The sequence below is a fragment of the Gouania willdenowi genome, chromosome 8 (genome assembly GCF_900634775.1).
Source record: "Gouania willdenowi chromosome 8, fGouWil2.1, whole genome shotgun sequence".
Classification (NCBI taxonomy): Eukaryota; Metazoa; Chordata; class Actinopteri; order Blenniiformes; family Gobiesocidae; genus Gouania; species Gouania willdenowi.
Window position 1 is genome coordinate 23,088,081 of NC_041051.1, and position 24,386 is coordinate 23,112,466.

Below are 24,386 nucleotides of genomic sequence, written 5' to 3' on the forward strand. Positions count from 1 at the left end.
TGCGTTAAAGTCTCAGAGATTCTCTTTATATGATCATCGTTAATTTTTTTGTTGTTATTTTTATTCATACTGACAGCTCTTTTGGTTATTTTTCATTTAATTATTTTGTTAACACCGACTACTTATTTGTCTTTTTTTTTTTAAAAAAAACAAAAAAACAGCTTATTTGGTTGTTCCCCCCCCCCCCCATTTAATTATATTTAATTTACGCTGACGACCTATTTTTTTCATATGAATAATCATATAAAAAATAAATAGGTCGTCATCATTTTATTTACACTGCCAACTTATGTTTTGTTGATTTTTACCTACAGCTTATTTCATTTTCATTTAATCATTTTTTTTCTTATTCACAGTTACAGCGTATTTGTTTATTTTTATTTATTTTTTAATTTACGTTGACTGTTTATTTTTATTTTGTATTTACGCTGACATCTTGTTTGCTTATTTTTATTTCTTTTTTTAATTTACGTTGACTGTTTATTTTAATTTTATATTTATGCTGACATCTAGTTTGTTTATTTATTTTTAATTTACGTTGACTGTTTATTTTTATTTTGTATTTACGCTGACATCTTATTTGTTTATTTTTCATGTACCGTATTCAAATATATAGATTGACTCTGACACGTCACGTGATCAGCGCACTGACGTGTCCCGGAAGTGTTTAGACGTGGGGACAGAAGTGGAGAGGTGTCCGTAGTGAAGCTGAGCGCAGGGATGAGCAGTCCTAATGATCTCACCTTCCATGGTAAGTAAGCGACTATCAGCTGAAAGACACCTGAACGTCATTAACGTACATTAGCGTTATTTATCGATCATTAAGTGATGCACCTGCTGCTCTTATCATGGAGTCAGACAGGTGTGTCACTCTCACCTGCAATGAGCAGTGACGTCATCATTATTCAGCTAATGTAGCAACAAAGGCACTGAATAAATGTTTTTCCAAGTGGTATTTTAGAGTTGCTAAAGGCTTCATTTGAAAGTCAGGATTTTGATGAATCCTTAAGGGACTCATACTCTGTCAATGGGATAAATATTAGTAGTGATAATTGTGCTAATAATAGACATAAGAAGCTACTTTTAAAGTAAGCGTAAAATAGGTAAATTTTTCTGGATCGCTTCCTTTCCAAATCTTAATTGGAAAAATATATGGCTTTTAACTTATAAATATTCTATTCCAATCATGATAAAAGAAATGCATTATAAAATAATAAATAATATCTATCCCACTAATTCTGACATTTCAATTCAGTTTGTTGAGATAAGTAACATCAGTGATTTTTGCAGAACGACTGAAGACAATATACTGCACTTAATTTATAAATATCTTGTTATTTAATTGTTTTGGAGAATATGGAACACTTTTTGATTAATCATTTGAAAGTTACAGAGATATATTTTTGCTATAGGAAAGCAAAAACAAAAAACTACAATAAACTATTAAACTGATGATTTTGCTTGGTAAATTCCACATTCATAAATTTCAATTCCAAAAAACTAACTCACACTTTTTACAGCATTCAGCATAAATATTACATAGAATCCATCAAATTAATCGATAATAAGAAGTCTATCCACCCATTCAATTAGATAAATTATATATTTAAAGATTATAACTCTGACTGCTTTATAACCTTTTTAACCTAGACAGAATTACCTTATACAATGCCTCTTTATTGTTTTCTTTTCTATACCACTGCTGTTTATGATGTCATACTTACTTTTGTACTGTTACTGAGAAACATGAATGTACCGTGCATAACATTTAATAAAAAAAAAAAAAAACAAAGCCACTGATCATTCATCACAATAATAATATTAATATAGACGCTAAAGCGTTATGTAAGGAGTGTTCAAGCAGTGTGTTTCCACTCCGTGTGTGTGTGTGTTCAGTGAGTGAAGGTGTTTTCTTTGCAGAGTTTGAAGAAGCTGCAGAACTGCTGTCTGCAGACCCTCAGGCCTCCACGCTCAGCATCTCTGCCTCCAACACAGCAGCAGAGGACGTGACTGTGGACTTGTCTGATGGAGACGAGGAGCAGGAGAACTCTGAGGTAGGAGTCTGGTTTGCATGGAGGAGGGCGACCCTATGATAACCTGCCGTCAGTGACTGACGGCTGTCTGTGGTTTTTAGCTCCTCGGAGGACAAAAATCCAGTAAAAGCTTCTGGACCTTTGAGTACTATCAGTCTTTCTTTGACGTGGACACGATGCAGGTTTGTGTGGCTGTGAATTCACAGAAGCTCCCTGTCATGTTTGTATTTGACCTTGTGATCATGTGACTCAGGTTCTGGACAGGGTCAAAGGGTCAGTGATGCCTTTACCTGGAAGAAACTTTATCAAACACCACCTGAAGAGTAACCCAGACCTGTACGGTAAGCGTGTGTGTCACTAATACAGCCACGTTTTCATCTACTTCATTGTATTGATTAGTTTAGAATGACTTAGACAAAAAAAGCTAGTTTTCATCTAGTGTCCCTGGCAAGATTTTAAAAGGCAACCTAAAATGTAAAAAGTATTCAAATTCAGAGAGAATACAATATGACAAAATATAGTTACTGATAAAACAAAGCACCAAGCCTTGACTAAATCTCTCAGAATTGCCAAATAGTAAGTATAACTGTAACACACTTCAAACAAAATAGTTAACCCACACTTCACACGAGAAACAATGTACTGAAGAGGTGGGGATGCAGAGTTATTGAAAATTTTAAAAACAAGACATTTCCTAAATCTATTATTAAATTATCCCAACTTAAAATACTACATTTACTTAAGATAGCACAGCAGTGATATGTATTAGGTTTTTGCTACAATACTTTAAGAGTTTGTTTATAACGAGTTGAAAGTGGTTTGAGTGTTGTTTTGTTTGTGTCAGACATTAAGTAAGATGTGAAATGATGATTGCATCATATACAGTCTGGCTGCAGCAGTAGTCAGTGTGTGTGTGTGTGTGTTCATGTCTGTGTCTCTGTGTGTGTAGGTCCGTTCTGGATCTGCGTCACCCTGGTGTTCTCCGTGGCGGTCAGCGGTAATTTGTCCACATTCCTCAGTCAGAAGGGAGATCCCGCCTATCACTACAGACCACAGTTCCACAGAGGTCAGTGCTGTCTGTGCTGGGGGATGGATTATTATTATACATAAATTTATTATTATTATACATCAATTTTCTGGGTACTCAAAGTCGATATATACAATACCCGAACAACTTATTTTTTTTTGTCCACACCGGGACTTGAACCGGCGACCCGAGCCACTGCCGCTCTTACAGTGTCTCCCTCTGTTTGCAGTGACTGTAGCAGCTCTGGTCATCTTCCTGTACGCCTGGCTGATGCCTGTGGGTCTGTGGGCCTTCCTCACCTGGAGGAAAGGTGCTGAGCGGATCGTGGGATCCTATTCCTTCCTGGAGACTGTGTGTGTTTACGGATACTCGCTCTTCATCTACATCCCGACATCTGTGAGTAACAGCACTCAAACCTCCCATCATTACAGAAAAGCACTTCAAGCCCACTGCCATTAGCAGACAGAGGGGGAGTTACACACACGCCTTCCAAAGTTGGAAAAAATCTAATATTCTAGCAGTCAGCCATGTTGGAGATATAATACATTTTATTTAAAGGTGCCTTTCAAGGTACCCAAGGTCACAGTGCAGAGAACCGGTTAAAAACAGTAGAGAAAGATTAAAAACAGTAGAAAACGAAAAATACAAAGACAAAATAAGGTGGACAATAATGGATGTTCAGTGGAAAAATGTCAATCAGAGGGAAAAGGGAAGTTTAAACAAATGGGTTTTGAGTTGGGATTTGAAACCTCAGACCACAGGATGGGTGACTGTTGTGTCAGGTTCTGTGGATTATACCTTTCGAGTGGCTGCGCTGGATGCTGATCGTGGTTGCCATGGTGATCTCTGGCTCAGTCCTTGTGCTCACCTTCTGGCCCGTGGTCCAGGATGACACCAAGTTGATGGCGGTGGCCACAGTAGTAACTATTGTGCTGCTCCACACGCTGCTGGCCGTCGGCTGTAAGGTCAGTGTTTGAAGTCACGTTCCTGTTTCTCCTCGTGTGTCACGGTCACGGCTGAGCCTGTTCTTTTCTGTCAGCTTTATTTCTTTCAGACAGCCGTCTCTGTGCCAGCAGCAGGTCCCACCACCCCCGCCCCTCACCTCACCTCCACCACCCCAGCCCTGTTTCTCAGTGTGTCCACCGGATGAAACACAGGCTCAAAGAGACAATCACTCTACTTATTCAAATGTCTGCGTGTGTGTTTAAAAATTATCTATCATTTTGTTTTTTATGTTTGACCAAATGCAAACATCAGAGACCACTTGTTTGTCCTAGTTCAGGTTTGTTTTTGTTGAGTTGATTCAATCTTAGGACTCTGGTGGTTGCTCTGCTGAGGCTGAAAGTAACTCATTACTAGTGAATGTGTTCAGTTTACAGATGAAAACCACCTCAGTAGTTCTCTAACACTCTGCGGTCCTTGCGTTCATCCTTATTGTTTAAAAAAAGGTGTATTTTGTCTATTTAAAGATTGTTTGTGTTCCATTTAGTTCATCTGTGTTTTGAGACCAGCTGAGGTTTGGATGATGATCAGAGGCAGTCCTGTGTGATGCCTCATTTCTCATTTTATGGATTCATCTTTTTGATCTTCATCCTTAATCCAATAAACATGTGGAAAAGTCTCTGATCACAGATTTTCAGTACAAATACCTTTCAAACCAGTCCTGTGTACCCACTGTCCCAGGATAGTTTAGTGTAGCAGCACATCAGGGAGCATGTGTTCATACAGCACAGTCAGAGCTGGAAGGGATTGAACCTGCACGCTACTGCACTTTGGGCTAGCGCTCAACTGCATTTACAGAGAAACTGTTATTTTCACACACAAACAAGCAAAATCGTATATATAATTAACATATTTCATTTAAATTTAGAGAAATTATGAAATAAATAAGAACAAACTGTTAACCTTTGACTTTCGGCTCCAAAAATCACTTAAATCTTGTAGTTGTTGAGCTGGCACTGACACTTTTTTCATCCAAAAATGGCCCAAAAGTGCATTTTCAGTTTCCTGCCAAAAACTTTTGGTGGATCACTAATAAGAATCTATGAGCACTTGCTTTGCGAGCCTCCCTCCAGGAATGACTCTTCTGTAAAGATGTGCGGAAAACTGAAAAAAGTGATTCAATTACTAAGTCAAGATCTTATAAAAATACAAACACAAAGACAGAGCAGGATTGTCCTTACTAATCTAAACGATGATTGGTAAAATTATATATATATAAAACTCACTCACCCCAGTACTGTGCCCTCCAACAGGCCTGCATCAATAGCTCAAATAAAAGCCATTGCCATGGAATTATGACAAGTTCCCACATCTGATGGCTGTTATGCAGCTCTGCACAAAACCAGTGAGGTCAAAACCACTGCCTGCGATGGTCGGTCCAAAGAACTTCTGCTCATTTGGCAAATGGGTCATTACTACTACTACTTTCTGTCTAATAATTAACATTTACTCAGGGGATAGTTTTATTTTGCAAGCGGCAGAAAATAAATCATCCAAAAAACATAAAAATATTTTTTCCTGACTTTAAATGGATGGTAGTTATATGTACTTCTACCTGACAGAAAGAAGGTCCTGGGTGGAGACCCAGAAACCACACTCTGTTGGAGTTTGCATGTTCTCATGGTTGGGTTGGTTTGGGCGTTCCTTTAGTGTAGCTGATAGAAACCTACAGAGCAGGTGGAGCGTCTGCTCCAAGATTCCCTCCCTCCACTCTCTGCTGTCAGCTGACTTTATTTGGACACAAGGTTTAGTTTCTTAACATGTTGTCTATTAGTATTGGTTTCCTATAATTAACAGAACGACAGTCACACAGAGGTTTTCAGGGGTTTAAATGTGAAACAGAGACAGAGGAAGCTTCGTGAGCGGCCCAGAGCAGCCACCGCTAAAAGCTAAAGACGTGAGACACTGATGGAGAGCCCTGAGTGCTCGTCCACGTTACAGCCAAAACAAAAATTATTCTAAATAGACAAACGCATTTCAGTTTGTAAACTACACTAGGACGGGGTCACTGACTTATTGCTGAGATCTGTAGCTCCACCCATATCCCCCCCCACCCACAGTCCCAGAGGAAACGCTGGTCCAGGAACAGCCAATGATAATGCTCCATTAGTCAGCGCAGGCCCCGCCCCCAGGTTTCCACTGCCTTTCTACTGGCTCCTCTGGATCAAATGTCCACCATTGTGTATGTGTGTGTTTTGGGGAGTTAGTTGATGAAGCTAAAAGAAAATCCAGACACTTAAAAACATGATCCAGGACTGAATTAATCCAGATAAGGGGGATGGAGAGGGTGTGTTCATCTTGTAACATCCAGAAACTGTGTGGTGGAGGGGGATAATTCATTAGGAAGAAAGTCTGGACGGAAGCAGAGCTGAGATCTGCGCTGGGTTTACTGGTTTGAGCAGTTTGTGAGTCAGTCACAGTCTGGACGTGGACTATGTAAGAGATCTCCCGTCATGCTGGGGGGTAGGGAGGAGATCAAAGGTCTCTGCGTGCTCCTAACTGCCGTAATGCATGGTGTTGCTGGGGATGGCCATGGGGGAGGCCATGGAGATGGCAGCGCCCCCCATAGTGAACTGGTTGGTGACTGGATAGTAGGTGCCGCCGCTGCTGCTGGGACCAGACTGGCCTGTGGTGGCTCCTGGGGAGGGACGGAGATGTTAGAGCTGATCTGCATCAGTTGAGCACACACTCATACAATGCTGTGCGATATAACGATATATATATATCGTAGTGCGATTGAAAAACGTTGCACTGGTCCCACTCTGTAGCTAAAATATCATGAAGCAGGCTAATCTACAGAAACGCTGCTACTTTGCCGTAACATGTTTACTTTCCCCGGAGATACGAGTTTACAGCACCGTAGCAAGCTGGTCCCGGTCGACGTGACTGAAGTAGGTCCGCCTTGTGTTAACCTTCCTCAGCTACTGAAGCTGGCCTGCATCAGATCCCAGCCTAATTCTACATCATTTAACACTGGCTGGGCTGTGCTCGGACATGTGTGTTAAGTGTTTAGTTTAGCGCAACAAAGATGCCGAAAAACGGATACTATGGTAGGCGGAGGTGAAACACAGCTTTTTTCGGCCAGACTGGCTCCCCCGGAGCGACCGGAATCATCCTTTAGTCTGGTTACAAACTGTGTCACTACAGCCAATAACACTCTAAGCACAATGGCTGCAATTGTGTCTCACAAATGGAAGCATTAATTTATCTCCTGCTGCTCTAGAAGGACTTTTATAGAATATAACCTAATGAAACCTCTACTATCATATATGATCTTTGATGGAGCTTACAACTAAAATTCACTACAGGTACGGTTTAAAACCATAGCAGTGGCCATTATTGTTGGTTTTTGCACCCCCGTTGGCATTTCCACATACAAATCAGAACAAGTGACAACACTATATGTAGCAAAAGTCACAAATATTCCTTTATTGAGAAGTACCATTTATTTTGGGATTTTTGTTGTTTATTTTTAGATGTAATTAATAGCAACTTTCCATTAATTTCATGTAAATTTAAGGAACAAATACTATATCGGGATATATATCGTTATCAGGATATAAATCAACCTATATCATGATATAAAATTTTCTCCATATCGCACAGCACTAACACACACTTTGTCCTCACCTTGAACTATTCCTGTGCTCATGATGGAGCCCAACCTGGAGTGGGTGTGGTTCACGATGCCCGTGTTCACTGCGCCCCGACAACAGAGGAGAGCGTTACTTCACAAAGATCACCAATAATTGACGCTAATCGCAGTCCTCAACGGCCTCTGTCCTGCATGTTTTACACTTCAATAATCAGCCTCCATCAGCTCTGCACAAAGCCTGATAAACACACTGCACTCAGCTGCAGAGACGTGTAAAAAGTGCAGGACTGCAGGCGTTGAGGACTGGCACACCTTAATGCCGCGCCTCAGTCCACCCTAAAGGACTCTGTTAGATTTCCACACATTGGTTGTGGTTCAGCGCACAGAGTTAGAGAACCGTCCAATCACAGAGCAGCAGAAACAAAAGGGGAAGGCGGAGACACGTACCCAGAGGGATGAGGTTGTTGTGAGACACTGATGGACCGCTGCCGATGACTGTGCTCAGGTCGTAGGCTGCAGGCATCCCTGAGGGGGGAAGGACACACACTCAGATCAGCATTGAACCAGGCTGTGGGTGGAGACGAGCACAGGAGCTGCTCGGTGACCCACCTGACATAGCCATACCCTGATTCATGTTGTAGGCGCCCGTGTTCCACATGTTCTCAGAGGGGGACGAGTAGTGCGAGCCAGGGGGAGGGTTGGGGGTCGTTCCTGTGTACCTGCACACAATAAAAAGCCCATCTTTGTGCTGCCCACACACTGTTTATCCGCAGACACACTCACCTGAAAAATGGGTTCTTCAAATCCAGGAGATTGCTGGACTTTGACCCCGTCTGATCCACCTGAGCAACGATACTGATGTCATAGCTCTGCCTGTGGGGAGGGGAGAAGGTGGGGGGGGGTCGGAGTTAATGTTCAGTGCACTGTGGGAATAACCTGAGTCTTTGCAAGACTAAATAAGTTTAAAAACTAGGCCTGGAACGATGATCAAATCAATAAACTGAACAATAAATGAAAAGTGCTCAGATGACACTGTATACGTCACTGTGTCAGAGGAGGAAAAAAAACAGACAATCATTACGAACACAAATCCACTAAAACCCAGCTGAATGATTTCTATATTTGATGATAAATCCTGCACGTCTTTCTTCATGTAAACAGACACAAACACATTGTGTGAAATGAGATTAAAATCGTGCTCATTGGATTGGTTCAGGAATGTTCACCTATAATCTGTGTCTAAATGTTAAATATTTACTGAAGAGCAGTTTTGTTTGTCAGGAATTGATGTCATTTTATTCATAATTTGGTTGTATTTAGTTTTATTTTCAAGTTTTTTTTTAACAGAGACAGGCTTGATTTCATCATTTCTGTGCAGAGAGAACAATTTGTATTTATTTAGGATATTTGAACGTTCTTGACATTCTAATTAAGGTAAAAAACACTATTGTATTTGATAGTGTGTACTTGCATTATTATCAGGTATTATCTTCACATTAAAGGTTGATTTGGTTTAAAATACATTTTTGACAATATTGTTTATGGTCAGTAATTTGTAGAACAATTTGTTATCATCCCCGGACTGCTAAAAAACATCAGAAACTAAATATTTGGTATTTTCATTAGAAAAGCCTTTAGTATCATTGATCTTTAATTTCAAACTGATTGAACATTAGAAACAGATTGTGTTGCCATCATCACCTGGTCACCCATAAGGTTTTCATCTCATCCGTTTGTTCCCAATGTGTGAAACAAGTCACATGACCAGTGACTGATGGAAAACGATAAATAAACTATTCTCTTTTTCTCTTGTTCGTAATGAGTGGATTTCCCACAGGAGTACCATGAGCAAACCAGTGTGAGAACAAATGAAACCATTTCAGATGCTATAGGGACTGAGCTGAAGCGTTACTGGACCTTTTGTTGGCCACCAGCACAGCCGTGCCCGACAGCGTGTCTCCAGCCTTGGTGAAGAGCGGCGACTGCAGCAGGCATCGGACCTGGTACCAGTGAGTGAGGGGCTCAGTCGGTGCCGTGGACAGCCAAACTGTTGCCCTGGGGGGAGGGGGAGGAAGAGGAGGGCGGGGAAATCAGTCACCATTCGCCATAAAGCACTTCAACTTATCAGATTCTCTACCAAACCACATCAAACACAGAAGTCATGCTTGTAATGATTGTACTGAACCTGCAAGGATAACTTTATCTAATTATGAAAAGAGTTCAGCTGAGTTCAGTTTAGTTGATCACATCTAAAATCAATTAAAAAGTGATCAATCTGATCCGAACCATACTTAAACAGACTCGTCTGTTCAGAGTTTCTGTTTCCAGGCTGTGTGACGTCAGACTTCCAGTAAGTGCACGTTACTGCAACCACGTGCAAGAACACACAAAGACATTACCAAGAAGGTATTTCCATGAAGTCTCCTAAAAGTCTGATTAAAGTAAAGGGGTTTGCATGTTCTCTTTTTGTGTTAGAAGTTGTTTCCACTTACATAGGTTTGGGAAATATATAGACCAAAACTAACATCTCAATATCTTTTCTCAAAATGTCGATATGATATAAATCTTGATATTCACAATAATAACTCAAAGTCTTACCAGAAAGACAATTCTGGGTTTAATTTGCTGATGAAAAATGCCACACAGGTACATTTAATAATAAACAGCTGCACAATGCGAGCCACTTTTGGCACACGCGAGTGAGTTCTGTAGTGTAGCTTGTTTAGGGGAAGGTCTGGGTTAGGACGCCCTCAGACAACTGTATAAAATATAAAAATGTAGTGATGTCATTTTCAATATAGCCAAAATAGAAATCTCGTTATATTATCACTCTTGATATATTGCCCAAGTGTATTTCCATTGTGTGAGTCTAATGATGACTAGATCACATGCTCCTTTGTCTTTTTCCGTTGAAATCTAGCCCAGTGATGCATTCAATGCTCGTACATGTTGCACGTTTCTGTGCGTTTGATTGGTGGAGGCGATACTTACATCGTTCCAATGAACGCCACATCAAACCAGAAGGCCAGGCCGTGCACCAGCCCCGAGTGCATCATGTGGAACTTAAAGGGAATCTCGATTCTGTAAACAATCACAAGGTCAGTCAGTGCACACACGCGCGTTCACATGTCCTACATGTGCACTTTACAGCGCACACATACTTGTACAGGTCCTCCTCTTTGGCCTCCAGGAAATTGACGGTGTATTTGACCGACTTGGCCATCAAAATACGGATATCAAACGTGTCCTGCAGGGAGAAGCACATGACCGTGTTCACACCTTAAACACACTTTCAACGTGCACTGCATGTGTGAGCAGGGACGCACCACGATTGGCTGACGGAAATACTCATCGACTGCAGCTCCTCGCAGGGCGGAGAGGTCGACGCCATGGAAGGACGGCTGGTACCTGAACAGAGAGATGGTTACGAAAACAGGCTCAACATCACTGCAAACGAACACACTAAAACCAAAAACTATAAAAAAAATATCACCGCCTGATAAAGCTGCTTGAAGAGTGACCCAGTGTCACTCAAACAATAAAACAGCACCTGACCCCAAGAAAACCTCCACATCATTGATTACATTTTATAAGATGATGTTCAAAATAATACAGAGATGCAACAAAACAAAATTTTGTCTTATTTAAATTGACCTGCCTTTGAAAACCCAGTTTTAAAAGCATGAAATTTTCATCCAAAAGCTAAAAAAGTAACAAAATCCCCCAAACTTTCTTCTATTCACTTGATGAGTGAGTAAACACTGAGAAAATAATCTGCTATAATTTTAGCACCAGTTGATGAAGTGTGAATTGTTTATAAACATCTTCTGTGATTCACAGGCCACACGCACACACATCAGTAATCCATGCATTCACACCTCATAGTGGTGGAAATGTGCTCCTCTTTCCTTACCAGAAGTTGGCCTTGGTGAACTGCTCCATGTAGAGCTGCTCATCCGTAAAAGGAGCCAGATGAACGTCTCCGATGGTGGGGAACATTTTACCTGCAGCACACACACAGTTAAAGTCCTGAAATCAAGTCCATGGCTCACACACACACACACACACACACACACACACACACACACACACACACACACTCCGACCTCACCGTTGGGCTTGAGGAACTTCTTGGCGTGCAGGTAGCTCTCCAACATGCGCTCGTTGAACAGCATGTAGCCCATTGGCTCAGAGATAATGATGTCAACTTGCTCCGGCAGCGTCACCTCCTCCACCTTCCCAGGGATCACCACCACTCGCTCCCCGACACGGTTACTGTTCACCAGCACCTGCACACACACACACACACACATCAGGAAGCAGGAGGCACAGAGAAGGCCTGACCGAGGTCAGCCCGTGTGTGTGCGTGTACGTACCTCAGCATGCTGGGCCATAGTGCTGGCTTCCACTGCGTAAACCTTCCTGGCTCCTGCTTGAGCTGCAAAGAATGAGAGGATCCCCGATCCACAGCCCACATCCAGCACAACCTGCAGGTTCAGAACAGAGCCAATCAGCTGCTGAGCTGGGACGGAGAACCCTCAGCATCAGCAGAGACAAACACACTAGCTTATCTCTGCTTTATCTGAGTGTTAAATAATCATTATTCATGTCATGAGCCACATTCAAACAGAACCTGAAATCCACATGTAAATAAAAAAAACAAAGCTGTCGCGAGCCTAAATGAAGCTATGACATCACACCTCAATCTGTCCTTTTAGTAAAAACAGACATGGCAGCAACTGGAAGTAACATCCCAATAAATGAGTTTGTTTAAAAAGATAATAGGCCACACAGTGAGAATAATCAACTCAAAGTAAGCTGAACCATTTCTGATGTAAAGCCAGACTGTGTCCAAAGAACTCCTGAGGTAAAACTTGCCCACGCAGCACATTCTGTGTTTACAGAAGGAAATATGAAGGCATCTGGTCTCTGTACAACCAAAGTCAGCAACTTAAATCATTTTAAGTAGATTGAAAAAGAAGAGATCCAGGTTGGTATTTTTTTAGTGCTTTCAAAATGAACACATTAACTCATTCAGTGCCAGACATTTTCAGAATTTCTACACCCCTCACAGCCGTCTTAGAGCTTTTTGAATGATTTTTAATAACCCACAGAATATTTTGTTCTATGACAATCTGAAATCTGACAATATTCTGAAGGATTAAAGCCTCTACTTTCATCAAAAAATAAAAAATAAATGTGTGTAGCTTGTTTAGTTCTCCCGTAATCAGCAGTTAAATAGAGCAAGTTTTTCACAAATGCCAGTTTCAGAGCAAAAAGCTGAGAAAATAGGCTTTTTCGAAAGAAAAGAATCTGTCAGTGTCAATATTTTTTGCTTTATTAAAAATTATAACATCTGAACATTGGTTTCCTTCTAAAAAAAAAACAACGCTGAGACAAGGTTTTGGATGGCAAAATTATTATTCTCTTGCTATCTGACTCACAGTTGAATGTTTTGCGTACTATATTTTGTATCTCCTCTCCCCGTCAATCACACAGACATAACTTCCTCTTCCCTTGGTCACTACATCACATATTGATCAGGGACCTCCGCCAGGGTGTCTTTTAGTAATCTCCATGAAAAAACGTAATTGACGTAATATTACGTCAATGGCACTGAATGAGTTAATTTGGTGGATTAATTAAAAATGTTTAATTCTATAAAAAAAAAGTTAACGCAATTAATGCAGTTTTGTTTACTTCTGGTGTTAACTGACCTCTAACCTAAGACAGAGCAGCCGAATACCAATAGACGATGGGAGATGGAATATCAGGTATAGATTACATGTACATATTACAGTATTCTACTCAACCGTTATTCATGTAAAAAAATTAAAACTTCAATTAATGAAACATTTATTCTCAAAGTGGCGAGTCTGCACTTTAATATATTATCTAGGGCTGGGTTATGTTGTATTCTGTAGGTGGATATAAGAAATTAAGAACGTTGTTTTTTCCTTTTAGCCAAATTTGGAAATTTGGACTTCATTTAAAGCGGAAGGAAAGTTATTAAAATGGTCCTTGAATTTAAATATACTTTGTGGATTTATTCTACATTAATTCCATGATTTTCCATAACAAAATTATATATATTACAAGCTTCAGTCTCAAGTAGAAAAATGTGAATAATCATAAATAATTACAGAAAATTGTGCAATTAATTCCTTATTTTTATTTATTTATTTTTAAATCGAGCGTCAAGCCTAGTTTGGTTTTTTTATGACCTTGTACAGCACTATGGCTGCTACGTCTCTACAACAGATTGTTTGGATGCAAAGTCTTAGTCAACAGTGAGAGCCGTTTTATCTCACTGCTCCACCTGGGATGCAGAATTGACATTTACAAAATTTCAATGATGTAACTTTACGATTTATGCAGTTAAAACTGTCTAACAGATGGGATACAGATTACATACTGTATGGTCTGCAGTCTGAAAGTAGCCTTTTTGTATTTGGAGGTACTGAGATATGTACGACTATTATTATTTAGTCACTTACACAATGATTCATGTTTTCTCTGTCATTTATACTTTCTCCTGCGGGACACATTAGATGCTCTAAAGGGCCAGATTTGGCCCCCCGGGCCTTGAGCTTGAAACATGCTGCAGAGAAAAGCATTCCTTGACGTCGGCAGGGTATTTTTATAGCCTGCTTTTATATATTGATCTTTGAGTTCACATAAAGTCCAAGTGATGCACCTTGGAATTCTTGGCAGAGACAGATTTATGATGAGCTCAAAGCTTCTGAGAGTCCCCCCCGCCCCCGTGGCAAAACCATGTGACTTCTTGCTCATCAAACATTATTTTCCCTTCTCAACAGAACTATGGGTGGTAGAACTAACGCTGCAGAGGGGTGGGAGCTCACCTTGTCCTTGAAGTCGGTGTGATTCTGAAGAATGGCCCGTTGGTAAGTCCCTGTCCGAACATAATCCTGCATCATGTTCTGTTGTTGGGAGAGGTAGCCATAAAACTGGAAAGGACAAGTACAGAGACACCCAGTGGATCAGAAGCCATCCATCAACACTGGAAGTGTTTCAGACAACCATGAAGAAGTTCAGCTTCAATCTAAAGTCGCCCATGAAGCTGTGCATGGATTCCTCCACGATGTATACGTGCCGTGTATTTTATTAGAACGTTTTGGAAATGAGGACAGAATTGGTGACAGGATGCTGCACGTTGGACATGTTACATCTGAAACAACATCTGGATCCTTCTCTTCCTTTAAATAAAGACATAGGTACCACTGTGCACTTTGGAGGATTTTAATTGGGATTTTCCCAGTGTCAAAAAGATGCGTTTCTTCTTTCCGTATTCATTCAAAACATTGTAGATCTGCGTTTTGATCGATTGATTGATTGATCAAAAGCTTTGTTTTGATTTTAGAGAAACTTCTGAAGTGATTCTTCTTGATGATTTTCAATTAGGGCTGGGATAAACGATTATTTTTTTAAACGATTAATCTAGCGATTATTTGTTCGATGCATCGATTAATTGAACGATTCATTTTTCCATTTCGATTCAACTCAATTCGATTATCTACCCATTAATTGACTAAAAGTAATTTATACATGTTGATTTACATATCGAAAATGAAAAAAATCCATCTTTGTTTTGGTCGGACAACGCATCGGCGCGCATATTTTGCGTCGATGCGTTGTCCCGTTGTCAATTTGTGCGTGTTTCTGCTCACCTGAAAATACTGTACAGCAGAGGATTCCTCCGTCCTGTCGCTGAACACTGAGTGCTCACTGAGATGACCTCGACAGTTCTTCAACAGGTTGTAGAAGGACTGAAAGTCTGCAGCACAGAACCAACAACTGCTGTTACACACTGAATACTGCTAGGAACGATTACATGCTGTCACTCAGTGTTTACAGCAGAGTCCACATGACAGTTATGTATTAATTCACAACATCTGAAAGCAGTCAGAGAACAGCAATGTTCCCGTTATAATCATCATCATTCCCGAACAATCACATAGGATTTGTTCTGCTAGCACAGTGTGTTGATATTATAATATATTCATGTTCTACTAAACTACCAACTCTCACTAGAAATATCAGCAATAACAGCGGATTCTTTAAAGGAACTAAAATTTGGAGATGAGAGAAACCAGCAGAACTTTTTCTGACGAGTGGATAAACGTGTGTAGGACAGGTAGGTCGTGGTGGTGTTTACCTGCCGGTGAGGAGAACTGGAGCAGGACGCTGTTGCAGCCCAGCGTGATGATGAAGGACTGCTTCCCGACACGGCTGCACTCTGTTTCCCTGGAGACGGAACACTTGAAGACACTGGACTCTTCTCCTGGAAGAACAAAGACAGAAATATTTGAGCTCAGATTACGCATCAAGCTGGATCAAAGAACATCAATAACTCAAAACAAGAACCTGACGATCCATAGATGGTAGGTTTGACTCATTAACAAACACCATCAGCCCAGTTTCCTAATCTGGGAAACAGTTTAGAAACTTTACAGGTTTCACCATTTTAAAAGTCGTAACTGTAGTGAAGTGGGCCGAGTTGTCATGGGCCTACAAAAGTCTTAACTTTAATCACTTCAGTTTGATTGGTGGAGGTCAGCTACACCTATAGCCAAAGTAGACCTACGGTCAACATGCAAGCTTGTTCTCGTCTATGTGAGAGAGAGAGAGAGAGAGAGAGAGAGACTGACTCCTCTGTTACAGACCCAGGTCAGTCATTGATGCTCCTGCAGAAACATTTTGGACACAAACATCTCTGCACTTCCTCCTGAATACAATCCCACGTGGTTCAGTGCTCAGTCACACGTGCACAGCTCTGATGTGAACTTTGAGGTTCAGATCTAGTTTCTGGGTCCTGGCGTGACTCGGCCCAGTGCTCTGAGTTCAGTGTCCCTCGGTGTAAGTCCGGGGGGCACAGCCGCCATCAGGCGCGTGCCGGTGCCCCATTGTGTTCCAGCGGGAACAAAGATTAACCTCCAACCGACCGGCCCTGGTCCACAGCTCCGAGCCTCAGCCCGGGAAGGAAACGGGTCCTACAGCGAACCAACAGCTGCCCAGGCCCGGGACACGGAGGAGTACCCCCCGGTAGAGAGTAAGCATCCCCACGCCCGGAGGTGCAAGGACCGAGGATCCCGTTGGACCCTGTGATGGAGATCCGGGTCTGGCCAAGCTTTGTTCTTGGCGCTGGGTGATGTTCGGTGCCCGCTCACCGGACGGACGGCACGAGGCCCTGAACCACCAGCCGGGGTCTGACACTGAGTGAGCGGGGTGATCATCAGAACTCCCCCTGGACCAGGACTTTAGGCTCCAGCTCACACATGAGCCGGAGTCCCGGACCCTCGTGACGGCAGAGCGCGGGTTAGCAGCTAGCGGCTAACGGAGGCCTCCTGGTACTCACCCGTAGAGAGGTTGAGGAAGGCCGCGTCCTGGGACGTCTTCACCTCGAGCCGCAGCGGCTGCTGCTCCGAGTGTCTCTGGATGTCTCCGTTCGCGTCCCCGATGGACAGCAGCCGCACGCCGGGGAACACCGACACCGCCATCTTCAAGTCGGAGTGGAGGCAGGCGGTTTTACATCCACCCTGTGTTCAATAGAGAGGCCGAGGAGGGCGCCGCCTGCAGGCCGAGAGCTGCTACTGCAGAGAGCAGGTCAAAGGACAACATGATGACTGTAATAATGGAAGACGAGGGAATAAGATTTTTTTTTTTTTTTTTTTTAAAGACCATAAATAACATGTGAAAAGGGACACGGTTTATTTGGTAACAGAAAAATTAATCTATTTATCTTCTGTTCTAATTACCTTTTTTGAATGACAAAAACCTACTTAACCTCCCACTTTTCTATAGCAAGACATACTTCCTACAGGCACTGCACTAGTATTAAATAAATAAATAAATAAATATATATATATATATATATATATATATATATATATATATATATATATATATATATTATTTTTACTCCCAGACAGTGCTCACTAAATTGTTTAAAAAAAATATCACCAATTTACATTAATAATGCGCACATGAAATGAGTTCTCTCCTTAGTTTTACGAGTTGTATCACACTATAAATGATTAATATTTTGCCGTTAATTGTCAGAAACTGTTAGAAGGCTGCTGCAGCTTTGTTTGCCATATTTCGTTGACAGTTTTGACATAAATTCTCAACCAACCAATGAGTTCAATTTCATACTCAGCATTCTGCAGACCAATGAAAGACCAACATTGTTGACACAGTAATTAAAGCTTTAAAATAAAAAAAATAAAATAAAACTTCTAAATTATTGGGGAAATATTTACAACTAAAGAAATTACTTTAAAAGTCGTACCCATAGAAATTTACCAGTGTGCTCGCACTCTCTGGAAATGACAAGAAATATGTTGATTCTTGTGTTACGGTGTTCCCGCTACAAAAGTGACTTCTGTTTGAATAAAACAAGAGGTTGTAATGAACAGGTTCTCATTATTTGAAAGGAAACTCAGAAGTAACATGAGACAAAAAAAAGTTTGGAAACCTCTGCTTTGATGGAGACCTGGTGATGAATGTTGATGATCTGGCCACGAGGAGGCAGTGTGTCCAGCGCAGCAGTGGGCGGGGCTTTGATTGGGACGTAGCGGAAGTTCCGGTCCAGCTCCGTGGGTCAGTTGCTACTACATAGTTCGAACATGCTGCTATCGGTGAGTACTGATAGTTAAGTGTATGTTGTGTTCGTTTATGTGTGTTCGTGTAATCAACGCACATTTGTAAAGTCCAGAGAATATTTGCGTTAAAAAGTAGGGCTTCAAAAAGCAATAATAATGAAACTATCCCTAATATTAAGAGCACTTTGATTCTCACACAGTTCCGTAATGATTACATAATGATTGAAAGCGTGAATGGACCGAACCCTGGGGAGTGTAAACTGCGGGTGTCTGATCATCTGTGTCTTTGGAGTCCATCCTTATGAAACTACACCGTTATATAAGCATCGACCTCAGCACTGGACCAGTCACCGACAGTGATATGGTGGGCGGGGGGAGAACCAAAGCCCATTTGACCTCAGAGAAAGCCGTCATATAAAGCGGAAACTGTTCACACGTGTTGGTGATCCAATGTTATAGTTTGTTTACAGTGACGTGCCGTGCCCACTAGGGTTGGGTAGGCACGTTGCAAATCGAGACCACCAATGACAATTTCATATGTTCCTGCTGGCAAGTGTTAATTCAATTCAATTCAAATCAACTTTATTTGTATAAAGCAATTTACAACCAAGTCATCTCAATGTGCTTATCAAAATATAAAATTCATAATAAGAAAGGAAAAACCCAACAAGATCCACATGAACAAGCGTTTAGCCATCTAACCAAATCAACATCGTAAAACACCATTAAAGAAATATAAACAAATTATTTAATATAGCCTCCATACTCTCCCAACAAGATATATCTCGTGACACGCAGTGCATCCATTGTTTGTGTTGGAAACAGAAACACAGAGAAAATAACAACAACTCAGAACAGCCTCAGTGAGGCCCATCCACAAAGCTAATCCTTCCTTTTGTACCATTCACTGTAGAAAAGTATGAAACATTTTCTGACCTTACCTTTGCTGAAGGTCTGGTAGCTCAGGTGTTGGTCTCCATCTTTTAAAAGCTGTCGTTTTTCCTCAAAAAAAAGTTTCTCTATCGTCTCTAGCGCTGTCATCCTTCCAGTAGTGTTATCCCACCAACTCGCCAGAGAGCGGGAGAGAACGTAGCAGCAGCGGTCACATGGCATCAATTCACTAATGCACTGTGAACTTACGTATAGCATTTAACATAGTGCGGTTACGTCCAAAGGCAGCTTAGAGAACTGCCTTTGGACATAAATGGTTGTCATCTTGGGTAACTGACTGCGCATTCGCAAACACGTAAAAACACGCTATGGGAACAGAGGCAGAGCAGCAATGTTCTTTTGGGAGGGGGTGTGGCCTCCCAGTGGCCTGTTTAGTAATTAGGGCTATGAAACGCACAAAATGTTGACACTTTCAAACTTATAGGTACTGTAGGCTATTGGAAATGGAAAAATAAATAATTTATAATTATATTATTATTAAAACAAATAATCAAAATATCAATTCACCCTTGGGTCGGCACTGTCTACCCTGACTGCATTTCACTGTTTATTTAACTCATTCAGTGCCAGCCATTCTAAGAATTTCTACCCCCCTCAGTGCCAGCCGTTTTTGAGTGTTTTGACTGATTTTTAAAGGCCCACAGAATATTTTGTACAATGACGATTTGTTTCTAGCTTGTTTCGTTCTTCTGTAATGCAGTTGAGTAGAGGCAAGTTTCACACAAATCACCAGAATTTTTTTTTTGCTTTAGTGACACCTCAACGTTAGTTTTCTTCTATAAAACTACAAAAACAACACTGAGACCGGGCTTTTGATGGCAAAATTATTATTATTTTGCTATCTATGTCAGAGTTCACTGAATTTCTTACTGTATTTTGGCCATCCTCCAAGTCTCTCCGAAATTTTTTTTACATTTTAGGGTATTTCCTGGTTTAAGGTTAAGGTATAAAACTGACGGTACTTTAAGTCACGTGGTGTACCTCTCGCTTCACCTAAAATGGCCAATGAGGGGGCGCTCCGTGCGGATAGAGGGTGAGTCAATTGATATGTTTCCGTACAAATAGCCACGGTCTTTATTATTAAGGTTTTTGTGGTGAAATCATTCTTGACTGGTTCAGTGTTATTTCATGTAACTGAGTGTATGTCACTGTCTACGTTAGATCCTCATTCAATGGAAGGGATTTATTCTAGAGCTGGGCGATATATTGAGATTCAATATATATAGAGTTTTCTTTTTTGGAGATATAGAAAATTACAATATTTGCCTATGTTGATATATATAATTTATTTTATAGCTTATTTTGTATCAAAATAGCTGTTTTAGAAGTCCCTGCAAACAGCTTGTAAAGCTCAGTTAGATGATCACTGTGTCAACCCAGACTTTCATCTAAACAAGCAACACTGCAGAACTCACTCACACATGCTGTCCCTTAGAGGAGAAAAAGACTGAAGTGACACATATTGTGCAGTTGTTTGTTAATAAGTGTGTCTGTGTGTGGTATTTTGCATCAACAAATGTAACCCAGAATTGTCTTTTTAATCAGATATCATTTGAATTGAAATTGTTGAGATTTATATCATATTATATCGCCATTTTGAGAAAAAAATATTGAAGCATTAGTTTTGGTCCATATCGCCCAGGCCTAATGTATTCATTTTGGAGAAAAGCAGTCAATAGGATTTTATTGGCTTAGTTGTGTGTGTGTGTGTGTGTGCGTGTGCGTGTGTCAGAGAGCCTTACAGGTTGGGAGGATATCCCTCAAACACAGCCGCTGCCTTCACAACAGCCCAGCATGGAGAAGTCCTTTAATACCGATCGTTGTGGAGCAGACAGTAAGTGTGTGTGTGTGAAACAATATTTTTCCTGTCATACAGAGAAGTAGATGCATTTATGCAATATTTTCTACCTTTCACAATCGGAGAGGAGGAGTAGGAAGAAAGTGATTCTTAATTTCTGTCTGCTCTGTCCTTAAAGAATATCAGATCATTACTGCACAACATCATCCACATAAAACCTAAAGAAGTTCCCAGGACAAAATTACAAATTAAAAACAAGAGGAAATATACACTCAGTTTATTATTTAATGCATTTATAAATAGATACTATATAAATATACTGTATATACATTTGTAAAATATCTATAGAACCCTGGAAATCATTTTGTTGAGATGTTCACAGTTTTTCAACTACAAAAGAAAAGCACATTAATTTCAAAACCTGATGCCCTGATTCTCATCCTCTGAAGTGAACACAAATTGCTTTTAGCTTCGACTCATATTGTCTGATTTTCTTAGGGATGTCCCTATACAACGTTTTCATTTCCGATATACCAATATTGCAGCCTTGCGTATTGGCCGATATTGATCTGATAGCATGAATCATACATACTTTTATTACTGAAGAAAAAAATTAATAAAAAATAAATAAATTACTTATTTTGGAGTGTGGAATGTTAGAAAAGGCTTGATCAAGTGATATTACTCAGAGAACAATAGTCATCAACAGTAGGTATGAGAAAAACTGACCCATTTATTATCAACCAATTGGTTACATACATTTTAACCTTCAACATGATATCTACAGTATTCTACAATTGAATAAAATAAATAAAAAAAGTAATTGCAAAAAAAAAAAACAGAAATTTGAATCCAATATTTGTTTTCAGGCTGATATCGGACCGATATCGGATCGGGACACCCCTAATAGAATTAATAATCTAATGGTATACTTTCAGTAAGTAACCAGGTTAGATGAGAGCAAACATCAGCAGAACTTTTTGATTCCTCCTATCTGTGTGTGGGAGGAAACTAGTGCACACACACAGTTGTGTTTTAGATGTGTGTGTGTGTCGTTTTGTTTTATTTCACTATTGGGCTGTTAGTAATTAGCACTCAGTTTTAAAATGTTTTTCTATTAATGTGAAACACTTTCTGTTGCATAATTTCTTGTAGGGGAAGTTGTGATTTATTGATGCACACACACTTTGGGTTTGGTGGATTGTGTTGTGTTGTGACTGACGGTGTGTGTCCCACAGGGCAGAGGAGAGAGGGCGTACGATATCTACTCTCGGCTGCTGAGGGAGAGGATCATCTGTGTGATGGGAGCGGTGAGTTGATGTTGGACTATTCCAACAGCGAGCCTCGCTCTCTGACTCTTCCTCTCACTCTCCCTCAGATTGACGACTCTGTAGCCAGCCTGGTCATCGCCCAGCTGCTCTTCCTGCAGTCAGAGAGCAACAACAAGCCCATCCACATGTACATCAATAGCCCCGGTAGGAGCTCAGGGGGAAGGGAGTGTTTCCATCAGTGAGAAGCATCTTTACTAAGGATGTAAGAAAAAAAATGATATGGCGATATATCGCGATATTTCACTGCGTGATTATTGTATAGATCCAAAAAAAATTCAAATTCTTTTTTTTAATCATGTTTTTTAATTTAAAAAAAAAAAAAACCCTAATATTTACCCTCTAACAAAAGACAGAACTGTCTTTTATTAAATATCCAATCAATGCTTACAAACTGCTTTGGGATCAAAAACAGGAACATAAGAAAGTAAAATGATAGTCCTGAGGAAAGAGTCAGGATAAGGATTTGATGGAGTGGGCGGGGTTTTCGACTCATTAAATATGTGGCCAAGTTCTCCATGTTTGGCAGAGTTTGAACCTCTCTGTGTGTTTGTCCTCCCCAGGTGGCGTAGTGACATCAGGCCTGGCCATCTATGACACTATGCAGTACATCCTGAACCCCATCTCCACCTGGTGTGTGGGTCAGGCTGCCAGCATGGGCAGTCTGCTGCTGGCAGCGGGAACCAACGGCATGAGACACTCTCTTCCCAACGCTCGCATCATGGTGCATCAGCCGTCAGGAGGAGCCAGGGTGAGCACTGCTCTGCAGCCAGTCATCACGCTGAAGCACACACTGAGTCACTGTGAATGTGTGTGTGTGTGTGTGTGTGTGTGTGCACGCAGGGGCAGGCCACAGACATCGCCATCCAGGCAGAAGAGATCCTCAAGCTTAAGAGACAGATAAACATCATCTATGCTAAGCACACGGGGCAGCCTCTGGAGACCATCGGTAAGTCTAACACTCAACCTTCAGCATCCTGTCTGTCATTATTAGTCTTTCTGTGTGCGTTTCTCTGTGGTCTCCATGGGTTCAAAGGAACAATAACAAAGAGCTAGCATTAGCACAGAGCACAGCTGTTGGAGTTCAGTGTAATGATGCAGAACTAACCTGTCCTCCTTCCTCTCTCAGAGAACATCATGGAGCGGGATCGATACATGAGCCCAATGGAGGCCCAAGACTTCGGCCTCATCGACCGCGTCCTGGTCCACCCGCCTCAGGCCGGTCAGGACGAGCCAGAGCTGGTTCAGAAAGAGCCGGCTCCTGCAGCCGCCAGCCCCCCGCCACAGCCTGAGTCGGCCCATCAGGACTGCACGGGGAGCAGCTCCCCGTCCTCCTTCAAACCTGAACCCTGACACCTCCTGTTCTTATTAAAGCTGCTGAATAACATTATCTGTGCTTCTTTGAGCCAACACATGGAAAGTTCAAATCTCTCTGTCAAGTTGAAAGAACATCTATCTATCTATCTATCTATCTATCTATCTATAAAGCAAGAAAGATCTGTGTGTGTGTGTGTTTGTGGAGCAAATTTCTCCCCGACGCTGTGTCTGTTCGACCTGAAACTTAATGAACAGCTTGCACATAACCTGAGTGTGTGTATGTTTCATTTTGGACTTATTTGGTGATTTCAAAATGTTTATTTACTTGTTTGTTTGACCATTCGCTGTTTAGACCCAACGAACGGGACCCGGAAGTTATTGGCGGGCAAAAAACTACAGCCTGCCAAAGTGCTACAGATTACTGAGTACTCAGTAGCACTTTGTGACCTCTGTCTGAGAAAGGTGCTATATAAATAAACATTACTTACTTACTGAGTATGTACACCTCTTTGTACATCCAACCTTCAAACATACTCATTTGGCCAAATTGACAACTCTACTTAAGCCCCCACTATATGAATACATACTTCTGACGGGCACTGTACAAGTATATATAAATACACTTTCATGTGTACATACTTAGACTTTCATATGTGTGTGTGTATATATATATATATATACTTTGATATATATGTATTTAATTCCCTGAACAG

At 41.1% G+C, this 24,386-nt stretch overlaps 3 protein-coding genes across 8 annotated transcripts; 2 read left to right on the plus strand and 1 right to left on the minus strand.

Annotated features, from left to right (window-relative positions):
* Positions 1-616: 616 nt before the first annotated feature.
* On the plus strand, positions 617-9,464 carry yipf2 (Yip1 domain family, member 2). 3 transcript variants are annotated; one of them, XR_003674591.1, is made up of 8 exons: positions 617-751; positions 1,921-2,054; positions 2,135-2,215; positions 2,287-2,374; positions 2,983-3,099; positions 3,290-3,456; positions 3,815-4,025; positions 4,100-9,464. XR_003674591.1 is itself a non-coding variant. In XM_028454463.1 (8 exons), exons 1-8 carry the CDS (start codon positions 721-723, stop codon positions 4,208-4,210), a joined length of 912 nt encoding a protein of 303 aa, XP_028310264.1. In that variant the 5' UTR covers positions 617-720; the 3' UTR covers positions 4,211-9,464. The 3 variants fall into 3 exon arrangements, 2 of the variants coding, with proteins under 2 accessions (XP_028310264.1, XP_028310265.1); XM_028454463.1 differs by having other exon boundaries at positions 3,843-4,025; XM_028454464.1 differs by having other exon boundaries at positions 3,815-9,464.
* Positions 5,875-17,257, minus strand: carm1 (coactivator-associated arginine methyltransferase 1). Of its 4 annotated transcripts, none has more exons than XM_028454459.1 (16): positions 17,034-17,257; positions 15,834-15,959; positions 15,346-15,452; positions 14,521-14,625; positions 12,034-12,144; positions 11,769-11,946; positions 11,571-11,661; positions 10,984-11,065; positions 10,819-10,904; positions 10,649-10,738; positions 9,575-9,712; positions 8,441-8,530; positions 8,282-8,376; positions 8,105-8,182; positions 7,693-7,761; positions 5,875-6,700 (listed from the first exon to the last, which is right to left on the minus strand). In XM_028454459.1, the coding sequence occupies exons 1-16, from the start codon at positions 17,173-17,175 to the stop codon at positions 6,558-6,560; spliced, it is 1,731 nt and encodes a 576-aa protein (XP_028310260.1). In that variant the 5' UTR covers positions 17,176-17,257; the 3' UTR covers positions 5,875-6,557. The 4 variants fall into 4 exon arrangements, with proteins under 4 accessions (XP_028310260.1, XP_028310259.1, XP_028310263.1 ...); XM_028454458.1 differs by having other exon boundaries at positions 8,267-8,376; XM_028454462.1 differs by lacking the exon at positions 7,693-7,761.
* Positions 17,258-18,202: 945 nt separating this feature from the next.
* clpp (caseinolytic mitochondrial matrix peptidase proteolytic subunit) lies at positions 18,203-24,164 on the plus strand. Its single transcript, XM_028455235.1, has 7 exons — positions 18,203-18,315; positions 20,963-21,064; positions 22,267-22,338; positions 22,407-22,503; positions 22,920-23,107; positions 23,200-23,305; positions 23,486-24,164. Exons 1-7 carry the CDS (start codon positions 18,304-18,306, stop codon positions 23,707-23,709), a joined length of 801 nt encoding a protein of 266 aa, XP_028311036.1. The 5' UTR covers positions 18,203-18,303; the 3' UTR covers positions 23,710-24,164.
* Positions 24,165-24,386: the final 222 nt, after the last annotated feature.

Excerpts from the sequence above, each read along its gene's own strand:
- clpp (XM_028455235.1), top strand. Across the intron at positions 22,339-22,406 it reads TCATCTGTGTGATGGGAGCG|ATTGACGACTCTGTAGCCAG; the intron begins GTGAGTTGATGT and ends ACTCTCCCTCAG. Across the intron at positions 23,306-23,485 it reads GCAGCCTCTGGAGACCATCG|AGAACATCATGGAGCGGGAT; the intron begins GTAAGTCTAACA and ends TTCCTCTCTCAG.
- carm1 (XM_028454458.1), bottom strand. The coding sequence starts at position 17,175 with ATGGCGGTGTCGGTGTTCCCCGGCGTGCGGCTGCTGTCCATCGGGGAC. Across the intron at positions 15,453-15,833 it reads CCAGTTCTCCTCACCGGCAG|ACTTTCAGTCCTTCTACAAC; the intron begins GTAAACACCACC and ends TCTGTGCTGCAG. Across the intron at positions 8,183-8,266 it reads TCAGGGTATGGCTATGTCAG|GGATGCCTGCAGCCTACGAC; the intron begins GTGGGTCACCGA and ends TTCCCCCCTCAG.
- yipf2 (XM_028454463.1), top strand. The coding sequence starts at position 721 with ATGAGCAGTCCTAATGATCTCACCTTCCATG. Across the intron at positions 752-1,920 it reads TAATGATCTCACCTTCCATG|AGTTTGAAGAAGCTGCAGAA; the intron begins GTAAGTAAGCGA and ends TTTTCTTTGCAG. Across the intron at positions 4,026-4,099 it reads TGCTGGCCGTCGGCTGTAAG|CTTTATTTCTTTCAGACAGC; the intron begins GTCAGTGTTTGA and ends CTTTTCTGTCAG.